This window comes from Vigna angularis, chromosome 11 (genome assembly GCF_016808095.1).
Source record: "Vigna angularis cultivar LongXiaoDou No.4 chromosome 11, ASM1680809v1, whole genome shotgun sequence".
NCBI lineage: Eukaryota > Viridiplantae > Streptophyta > Magnoliopsida > Fabales > Fabaceae > Vigna > Vigna angularis.
Genome location: NC_068980.1, coordinates 402896 through 413670, shown reverse-complemented (window position 1 = coordinate 413670; position 10775 = coordinate 402896). Strand labels below are relative to the sequence as shown.

General features: G+C 29.3%; 2 protein-coding genes across 2 annotated transcripts; one reads left to right on the top strand and one right to left on the bottom strand.

Moving 5' to 3' along the window:
* The first annotated feature begins 1125 nt into the window (after window positions 1-1125).
* On the top strand, window positions 1126-3808 carry LOC108333127 (ACT domain-containing protein ACR11). The gene is made up of 10 exons (XM_017568470.2): window positions 1126-1379; window positions 1688-1748; window positions 1891-2016; window positions 2104-2198; window positions 2759-2843; window positions 2951-3010; window positions 3116-3171; window positions 3257-3362; window positions 3443-3511; window positions 3579-3808. Exons 1-10 carry the CDS (start codon window positions 1237-1239, stop codon window positions 3639-3641), a joined length of 864 nt encoding a protein of 287 aa, XP_017423959.1. The 5' UTR covers window positions 1126-1236; the 3' UTR covers window positions 3642-3808.
* Window positions 3809-7826: 4018 nt separating this feature from the next.
* LOC108332373 (probable WRKY transcription factor 40) lies at window positions 7827-9775 on the bottom strand. Its single transcript, XM_017567609.2, has 5 exons — window positions 9465-9775; window positions 9287-9352; window positions 8784-9107; window positions 8572-8688; window positions 7827-8467 (listed from the first exon to the last, which is right to left on the bottom strand). Exons 1-5 carry the CDS (start codon window positions 9537-9539, stop codon window positions 8135-8137), a joined length of 915 nt encoding a protein of 304 aa, XP_017423098.1. The 5' UTR covers window positions 9540-9775; the 3' UTR covers window positions 7827-8134.
* Between the last annotated feature and the right edge of the window lie 1000 nt (window positions 9776-10775).

Below are 10775 nucleotides of genomic sequence, written 5' to 3'. Positions count from 1 at the left end.
ATATTGTAAGATTAAAAACACTAGAAGAAATTAGTGAGGAGAGGGTTAATACTTTAATCAATGATTATTCATTTATAGGTTTGAAACAAAGAATTAATAGAAATGTTAAAAACAACTAAACTATTAGAAAAGTCACAACATTCAGTAAAATTTAATTTTCTAATTTTTTAAAATATTCAATTAGACCGTTTTAGTTATATTACTATACATTTTCGTTATATATATAAACAAAAATCTAATGTTAATATAACCAAAATGAATTAATTGAATCATTTAAAAAATAAATAACTAAATTGAATCAAATAAAAAATAGATATTTAATTAATTTTTTTATAAGAATTAAAATATCAAAATAGAATTTTAGTAAAAAAAAATTGTTGCTTGAAATAATTGTAATTTGTTTATTTATAATTACGTGACTAGCAGAATTTGTAATTTTATTTTTGCTTATTATTTTGAAGAATTTATAATTTATTAAACTTTTTCAGCAATCATTTGTTTGTTCTGGAACAGATTGGCTAGATCAAAGAAATTTAAAAACTAAAAGTTCATTAAAGGTATATTATTTAAAATATATATGTAAATATAAAATTTATTTTAAAATTTATTTTTGTAAAGCTATTAAATTAAATAATTTGCAAACTTATATGTAACCTCTTATATCAGATTTTAGTTAAAAAAAATATTTTCATATAATATGAATTATAAATTTTAAGATCAAATATATTTAAATAATTTCTGATTTTTTACTATTTTTATTTTAAATTAAAAATAAAAATTATTAAAATATTTTTGTAAATATATTTTTTTATGAATGAAAGTGTTTTTATCAACTAAAATTTTAGTACGAAAGGTGATGTAAGTTAGGAAATCCCGTTAAAATTAAATTTAAAATTTGTTTCTAAAATGTGTAAAATTACAAAAATGAGAACATGTAATAGGTAATGTTATGAAATGAGATAAGTTTGTAGGTGATATTTGTGGATATACAACATTAAAGGGAGTAGGGACCGATTTTATCTGTTCCTACGTATCATGCTACTCTGCTTCACACACATCTTAATTCTCCACCAAAGGTGTCGCTGTTTCTGTTCTTGTCCAAATCTATAAAGGCCCAACCAACAACATTATCAGTTGATTTCAGACAGATAAAGAAACCATTTTTACGCTCTCTCTGATCTTCCATTTTTCTTCTCTCTCTTCCTCAACCACTGCCCCACTTTTTCTTTCATCAAAATGGCTGTAGCCATGGCTGCTTGTAGTCTTGGACTTCACTTGAGTGCTGATAACACCTTCAGAGCTTTCGAAAAAACCACTGTCTTCAAGGGCTCCTCTGCTGCTGATGCTACCAAACTATGTTACATTACTCACAAAACAAGGTATATATGCTAACTCTAATTTTCTGTTGTCTGTCTTGTGTATGGCGAAATTCCATCTAGCTTCTATTGGGTTCACAGTTTCTGCTGTAATAATGCTTCACTTCACGTAATGAATCGATTAAAACTATGAGTGGCCTCTTAATTATAAATTATTAGTTAGGAATGTATAAGATGAGTAGTGAAAGATGTTGGTTGATTCGTATCTTCAATTTGTGGAGGAAGTATAAAAGTTGCAGAGTGAAGTGAGAGTAAAGCTGCTAGGAGTGCACCCCAATTATTTGTGTTAATTGTATGTACCATTTTGTCAGATTATCATCTTCAGGAATAACAATCATCCCACGAGCATCAACAGTTACTGGTACTGTGGAGGTATATATTTAGCAAAATCAACAAACATGGTTGTCATTCATTTATTGCATGTGAATATATAGGCAGTACCTACTTCATTTTTCTGATGGTCGGTGACTCTCATCACTGAAACATTTGAGTTCAACTTTTGTTTGGAGAACAGGATGGGAATCAAGGAGAGACTGATACCATTCCAACTCCGATAGTTATAATTGATCAAGACTCTGATCCAGATGCAACGGTGGTTGAGATAACCTTTGGTGATCGCCTTGGTGCTCTTCTTGACACTGTAATTGAAGCCACTCGCTCTCTTTTTACTTTCATTTTTGGATAATATGAGTATTACTAAAACTGACTATAAGCTCTATTATTGCAGATGAATGCGTTGAAAAACTTGGGGCTGAATGTTGTTAAGGCAAATGTGTTTTTGGATTCTTCTGGCAAGCACAACAAGTTTTCCATCACAAAAGCGTAAGGACCGTATTCTAGAACCAATTATTTGTTTAAAAGGAATAACAGGAAAAAAGAGGGTAGGCTTCAAATTACTCATCTTGCGTATTCTTGTTTATGTATGTAATTGCTGCGATTGGTAATAAGGGTCATCGTTTATCAACGGGAATAACATCTTCAAGTACTAAGCTGTTGGCTCCTTATACTGTCTAAAAAGAATGGCCAAAATTTGATGATATCCTACCTTATCTTCTTGTCTGTTAAGAGAGACAGAATCTATCTATCTGTCTGTCTAAAAATGAAAAAAAAAATATTTAATAACTTTCCACAGAATGGATGAAGAGATTAGCATAAGCACATCATGGACAAATTTTAAGCCTTAATTATTATCACAGTACAAGTTCTCGAGATGGCTACTAAACTGGGAAAGCTTCTAATCATGTCCATTATTTACATTGAAACAGCCTTCGGAATTGGGCTCTGTAATTAAATTAAACTATGTACCATAAATTTATTAATGAAGCTGCTGATTGGTTCTATTTCACCTTTGATTGATCGTGTTAATGGAGCTTTGTTTGCAGTGATTCTGGTAGAAAAGTGGAAGATCCGGAGTTATTAGAGGCAATCCGTTTGACAATTTTAAATAAAATGATTCAGTATCACCCGGTATGTGTTTTCAGAAACTCTCATTCTTATGTTATCTTGAAGCATGCCTGCATGGCTTGGTTAGAAAGGTGGATGGATTATTGTTGATTTGATTGAAAATGGTGAAGGAATCAAGCGCCCAATTAGCTCTGGGAGCAGCTTTTGGACTTGTGGCTCCATCGGAGCAGGTGAATGAATACAACAACAATACTCTGAAATCAAAATTGCTTATTTGAGATCCCTCTGCTTTGTTATTGATGGAACAAGGTCTGAATTTTGTTAAAATGTTTCAGGTTGATGTAGAGATAGCAACCCACATAACCATATCCGATGATGGCCCAGATAGAAGGTGATGCTTAGTTGAAACTTGAAACTCACATTATCAATATAATAACAACATAACTGGTAATGAATTTGAGCTTTGTTTTCTGCAGTTTGCTGTATGTGGAGACAGCAGATCGACCTGGATTACTGGTGGATCTTGTAAAGATTATTACTGACATTAACATTGCTGTTGAATCTGGAGAATTTGACACTGAGGTATGTAATGTAGTTAACTAAATTAATCACATGTTAATCATTTTTTCACTCCTAAACATTCAACCTTAAACCAAACTTAGGGACTCTTGGCTAAGGCAAAGTTTCATGTGAACTACAAGGATAAAGCTCTAATCAAGCCTCTCCAGCAGGTAAACACTTTTTAAAATTTTGTTAAACCATCGATGGATCATGATTAAATTATATTGTATATTTTAGGTTCTTGTTAACAGTTTGAGATATTTCTTGAGGCGACCTTCGACTGAAGAATCTAGTTTTTGAGTGCCAATTATCACAACTTTCAACAACAACTGCAACACATCCTCTGCAATATAATTGCACCATGTATTCTTCTCCATTTATACTGCTTTTACTAATAAAATTTGATAAAACTGTGAATCATTGTAAAGTCAACGTTGCCAATTTCTTATTTTAAACTCGTTTCTGAATTTTTATTTATTTATTTTTTATTAATTGGCTATTTTAATTTAAGAATATAGGAGATTGGGGTTGACTTGGCTGCCTACAACAATTGGATTGGGTTGAATGGATAAGTCTAACCCATTTGAAAGCCAACCAATCCAAAATAGTGTTTGGGGTTCAGGGGTTGAAGATTTTGACTCTGACTCCATCTACTTTTGACCATATTAAAATATAAAAGACATTTAATATTTAACTATATTAATCTTCGATTTTATTTATTTTAATTTTAACCATATTCACTTTTAATTCAAAAGTTTATTTATTCTGTTTTAATAAGGTTGGGTGGGTGGAGGTGTGATTATCTCCATTTTGTTTTTATTTCTAAAGTAAACAACAATTTTGCATTTTTGTTTTAATAGATTATGAATAGAATTTTTTCTTGTTTTCATTTTTATCGAATAATAAATGTACTTATTTTATATACATGTGTGTGTAATGTACTCGTTACCTTATTTTTTTTTTCAAATAATAAAATGATATCAAAGAAAATTAGGTTAGCAAAGATTGAATACGAAAAGTATGCAGTAGTTTATTTATGATTCTTAAGAAAAATCAATATATATATATATAATGTGAGAAATGAGAAAACAGTCGGACTCTCGTTTATATATATATATATATATATTTTTTTAGTGAGAAACTCAGAAAAAATGCAACACTTAAATTTTTTAAATTTATTTGATATTATTTTTATTTTTTTTTAAATACAAAAATTTATATTTTTATGATGATTGTAGTCTGTATCAAATATATGGAAAAATGTATTATAGTATTATTTCTTTAACTCAAAAAGCAACTACATAATCAATCTTGCATTAGTTTAGTAGATACATAACTACTCCCATAATTTATGCATTCATCTAATTGCAAATACAATTCAAGTTTGAACTTTCTAAAGCTAAATTTTAATTATCACTAGACTTAAATAAATAAAAAATATATTTGACACACAAAAAATTTATAATTTCTTTATTTCTTAAAAAATATAAAAATTTATTTTATTATAATTATTTTATCTTTGTAATAATATGTGTTAAATAAATATAAATATATGTTACCGTACATTATTCTAAATAATAATTCAATTATTTCTTCTCTTTTTCTTTTAAATCAAACGCATTTGCATTATAGTTTTTATTTTATTTTTACTTCATTTTTCATCAATCATATAAAAAAAAGGTGTTTTTTTTTCAAGCCAATGAACTAAAACGAAAAAACGGTTAAACTATAAAGACTATATAGGTAAAAACCTAATAATATCGTTACTATTGTTCCTAAAAAATATATAAAAATTACATTTATATTTATTATATAAACTATAAAAAAATTGTTAAATAGACAGAAAAACAATAATACTCATATCTCCAAATAGAATAATTATTTAAAGTTAATATACATTCTAAAAATTATATTGAACAAAGATTATTATTATTATCATAAATAGGAATGAGTATAACCATGATGGCACAAACAATCATAGCTTTACAAGGACAATAATCAGCACATATATATCAAAGTAAGGAATTACGGAAATAATATATTATTAGAGATATTGAAAAAAAAAATTCTTCACCGAAATTTTCTTCTTTTTTTTTCTAAAGATTTTTTGAAATAGAAATAGAGAACAAAATAACTAAAAAATATAAATTATTAAAATATTACTTTTCTAGATAAATTATCTAAAAAATAAGGTATTTTAAACCTATTCATATAAAAAGATTGATAAAAACGTTAAAAGTATTTTTCGTTCCCAAACTATTATAAAATATTATGTTTTGTCTTTAAGCTAAATATGAAATATTAAAAATCATTTAAAATATCTTTCTTAACAAACAGTATATAAATGTTATATTATAGTCTATTGTGTAATTTTTGTTTGTAACATGGGAAACGTCTCACATACCGTTTGTTAGAATTGATATTTTACATAATTTTCATATAATTATATATTTTATAATTCAATTTAGAAATTAAAAATATATTTTTATAATAGTTTGAAAAAAAATATTTAACCTTATATTATTTGGTGGACATAATTTATTATTTAAAAGAAATTATTTGAATTAACTTATAATAATTGTATGTTTATTATAGGTATTTTTAGATGATTTGTGTGAAAAATTTTGAGAGAGAAAATCATGTGTTATATAAAGAAGAAGTGAAGGATTTGTGATGATTCTCGAATAAAATTATTAATTTTCAATATTTGTTTTTTAAAATAATTTTATTAACTTGTTTATTTAATTTTTATAACTATTCTTTACAATTAATAAATAATATTTTTAAGAAATCATTCATTTTCATTTTCTCAACTATTTTTTAACTTAAAAAGACATTTATATTCTAAAATATAGACCTATGTATAATGGCAAGCAAGTAATGGCAACAGTTTCATGATACCATATGTCACTGCTTGTCTAATTTCTAAATTGGCAATGACTTTTTATCACTTTATTCTGCTGGTCCAATAATGAACTACAATCTTCTTCTCTTTTTTTTCACATCTAATCTTTCCTATTTGGGAAAGGAATATACTATAATATTATAATTTATAATTATAAATATAAATGTATGAGAAGTGATATTTTTCACATACAATTTTTTTACATTAATTTAACATTTTCTTTCTTTCTTTTTTATTTATTTTTCTTAAAATTAAAAAATTTATTCTTTTATGACCATTTTATTTCTTTGCAATATATATCAAAATTAATGTAAATATATATTATCCCATATTACTCATGATAACATCCTCGTTCCATTATATTATACATGTGAAAGATATAGAGGATTGGTAGATATAATGGAAAGAGCACTTACATGTCATGTGTAAGATAAAAAAAAAGCAATGAATGAGGTGAGTGAGGGACAGCCTTAAACAACTGATTCTTTTTTCAAACTTCTCTGCTACCTACCAATGAGAAATTATTATGAAATATGAAAGGAACCTGATTCTTAAGACCCATATTCAAGTATTGAAAGAGAAGTAGTTGAGAAAATCAACTTGTGTTAGGGTCGCAGACAAAACAAGTTTGAATTTCTTAATTGGTTGATGAAATAACTAACAGCTTCAAGCACAGAAAAATTCAGTCCTTCACATATACTTGGCCAACAAATCACCACATCTCAAAAACTCTAAAATCAATGCAATGAAAACGAAGAGGTCTATTCTGAACTGCAAAGAATCACCATATCATTATTATTAACATCTTGATTAATATAAGGGATATGTAGGGTTTAGAATAAGTCTTTTTATACAATTTATCTTCTAACTCCAAACTTATGTTATAATTTGATCCTTGTATTATTTGTTTGGATAGCCCGTTGATTACATAAGACACTCCAAACCTAAAATAAATGTATAGTAAAATAATTAATTATTTGAATATCAAATTTGTAGAGATAGACTTTTGATTAGGATTGACCCGTCCACATACCCATAACTTGATTTAGAATTAATCTAATTACTTTTCGATAGTTAATCTTTTTTATGATTAGACCATTCAATTTTTTCCAAATTGTTTTATTTGTAAGATGGTTTCATGATTGACCGGACACTCATAGTGTTATAAGAAAATAGTATCTTTAGTTTGTGAGACACGAACATTGATCTAATCAAGAAGAAACCGTCTTCTAGAATTGTCTTACATCTATACATTTCGAAATCGGATTCAACGTGGTTTTGTTTAGATACATCTTCAACTTGTTTAACAAATCATATGACATATTTGGTTGGGAACAACCGGTACAAACAAAAAATCAATTCTGTGACTTTCAAATTAACTTTGGAAGGATCGATTACTAGCTGAACTGTGTAATAAATAACATATCATTTTTCCCTCCATGTTTGATTTATAGATAACTCCTATCGCTTACGATACTTATGATGTGAAGTATAGTTTGTGTAAGTGAAGATCGTTGCATCCCTTTTGATTATTAATCTTTCTGGTATAACAAGGAAGAATCAGTGTTCCAAATAGAGAATTGGGAAATGAAAAGGAGATATTGTATATATTATCGATAGAATTACAGTTTTTGAAGCAAAGTTTTTCTTTGCTTTGTATGCTGCAGAAAATTCGCAAGAACTTAAACGAAACCTGATTTTAACTGTCCTAGTTTACCCCGATGCAGAAGAATGGAAAAGATTGAGCCGAGCCAGATTAGCAAATGCGTAATCAGCTAGAATATGTCCCAATAATGTTCTATGTTGTATTTACATAGAGATCCTATTCTCTAAACACGATCCATTTATAGAAAACTTGACACCGAGTTCAGTCATTTTCTTCTTCTACTCAATTATTGTGCAACATTTTTCCTGAGATTGCGGCAACCAGTGCTGCTCTGAAATTAGGATCCTTGGTGAGGGAAGTGGCCATCTGTTCTACCAAAACCTGAGGGATTTGTGGTGCCTCCATTTTGGGAGTTATGTTCTTGGAATCGGTGCTGGACTTGGATTTCGTCCAGTCAAGGGTTACTGTTGGTGCGGAAGAGCTGAGAGACCCTGAACATGGGGTCACACCACGGTTGGAGCCTGCGGTTGGCTCCATTTGAGAAGGGTGAGGATGATTGTGCTCTCCTTCATATGTTGCAACCAGAACAGATTGATCATCCACACTTCTTTGCACCTGAATATTGAATTACAAACACAAATTTAGCTTCAGATTGATCATCCAGTTCCATATAGAGGAGTTTGAATGCTTAGTTATGCTTAATTAGCTCATGGATTTACCTTCTTTTTGACCGGGCAGCTTGGAGCGAAAGAGCACTTGAAGTAAGCTCTTGGAGAAGGGTTATCCCTGGTAACCTTTTGTCCGTATTTCCTCCATTGATATCCATCTTTCACAATCTGGAAACACGAAAAAATGAAAAGCCTGTCAAACTAATGCACAACAGTCTTAATGGTTACCACCAGTTACATATGTTTTATGCTCAGAATCTTACCAGGCCTGTATCAGATGCTTCTGTCCTCACGTAAACTTTTGAAAATGGTGTCTTGATGTCTTCCTTTGGTTTCTTGCATGATTCTTCGTCGGTTGAGCTGCTCTCGGAGTTTCCGTTCATGCTCTTCGGAGCACTATTATTGAAGCTGCTTTCTGACTTCCTTTTCTTCGAGGAGCTTTGCTCCTTGTCAGGATTCTTCCTCATATATTCCATCAAATTGCTTCGCATAGAGTTATAGTTCTCACACATCTCCGTCAGCATTTCGGTCAACTTCTTGTTTTCTGCACTCACCCGCTTCAGCTCCTCCACCAAGGCACTGGAAGACTGAAATGGCAGCACACACGTGATCATTATGCAGCTCTAAAAAGGGGAAAAAGAGCCAATATCTAGCTTCCACACTGAACTTAATTACTAATAAGAGAATTGCTCAACCAAATGGTGAGCTTCGGAAGAACCCAAATAAAAGACAGCTTAAAGAAGAGGATTTGGGAGAACTAACTAACCTGCTGTTCTTTTACAGAGGATTTCTTCACCCCCAAAGAGAAAAAATTGTGTTCCACCTCCTTTTTCTGAAATGAACAGACACAGAAGAAAGAATTATTTCCCATATCAAACATTATTCTGAGGGGAAACTACTGACAGAAGATCTTCACATCATCGGAATGGATTGTTTACACTTACGGGAAGTTCTTCGTGCAGCCTGTGAGGATTGATATTGAGATCCAATGAAGTGTTAATCCGTGATGAATAATCCATGACTTGCAATTAAAGTCAAAGAGAAGAAGAAGCTTTTTCCCGTGATATTAAGCACTCTTGTATAAAGCTTCAATTCTGAAAAGCTCCTGTTTTACGCAAAAAAGTCAAACTGTAGCTAGATTTTTTTGAAATCAAGCAATACCCAGATGAAGAGAATATAGAGGAAGGTGAAAGATTCAAAATTTATGAAGTTTGTAGTAAACAAATTGGAAGAGGCTTATATAAGGGGAAGAAAGCGAGAGCGCAAGTTGAAAGGAGCACAAGTTGAAGAAGGAAACTGAGAGGAAGGAGAGAGAAGAAGACGACACTCTCAATCTATCCAACTACTTGTCTGTTTCAGAGCTGGCATTTTATTTTATTTTTTAATTTTTTATTTATTATTATTATTTGAATTTCAACACGTCCTTATTATATATACTTAGAGAGCTAGCTTTGGACTATACTACTAAATAAGATAAGAAGAACGTGTCACTCCATTTATTATTTTCTAAAATAAATCACCCACCGATAATAATAATATTATTAAAAGGAATAGGTTTGACGTCAGAAATATATGTCGGTGAAATTGTAGGTACATGAATGGAATTCAAATTTCAAAGTCAAGCCCGCCTTGAAAATTCTGCACTAAATTATTCATTACAGATACTCCATCATACTCTACTACATCAAAAGTTTATTTCTCTTTCCGTCGACTCTGCATTTCTTTATATATATATATATATATATATATATATATATATATATATATATATATATGTATGTGTATATATATATATATATATATATATGTATATAGTGTTATGTGTACCATATGAATGCTTGGGTAATTAAGTTTATCATTCAATAATAAAATTGTGAAGAAATTGATCTATATAACCAAACCAAATTAATTATTAAGAGTAATTAAGTTAATCATAATTTAAGTCATGGATATATAAACGGTAATTTAGATCAGTTCTAATCAAAAATTTATTTTAAAAGTTTATAAATATAGATTTGATATTTAGATAGTTTATTATGATTTTTTACATATTTATTATTAAAATTAACTAAATATATATTAACTTGAATGTATGAGTGTTTTTTTAGGTAAATTCAATCGATCAAACAGTGTGAGAAAAGAGAAAAGTTAAAAACATAACCACGACCTAAATTTGAAGTTAAAAAATAAATCATGTAAGAAAACTTAACCTCGAATCCATTATTCGAAACATAACGTAAGTATGTTTAATTCAT

What these genes read in the sequence shown, in the direction of transcription:
- LOC108333127 (XM_017568470.2), top strand. Translation starts at nt 1,237, where the DNA reads ATGGCTGTAGCCATGGCTGCTTGTAGTCTTGGACTTCACTTGAGTGCT. An exon ending in TTGGTGCTCTTCTTGACACT is followed by an intron (nt 2,017 to 2,103) that starts GTAATTGAAGCC and finishes CTATTATTGCAG; the next exon opens with ATGAATGCGTTGAAAAACTT. An exon ending in AAATGATTCAGTATCACCCG is followed by an intron (nt 2,844 to 2,950) that starts GTATGTGTTTTC and finishes AAAATGGTGAAG; the next exon opens with GAATCAAGCGCCCAATTAGC.
- LOC108332373 (XM_017567609.2), bottom strand. Translation starts at nt 9,539, where the DNA reads ATGGATTATTCATCACGGATTAACACTTCATTGGATCTCAATATCAAT. An exon ending in CCTCTGTAAAAGAACAGCAG is followed by an intron (nt 9,108 to 9,286) that starts GTTAGTTAGTTC and finishes CTGCCATTTCAG; the next exon opens with TCTTCCAGTGCCTTGGTGGA. An exon ending in AAGCATCTGATACAGGCCTG is followed by an intron (nt 8,689 to 8,783) that starts GTAAGATTCTGA and finishes TCGTGTTTCCAG; the next exon opens with ATTGTGAAAGATGGATATCA.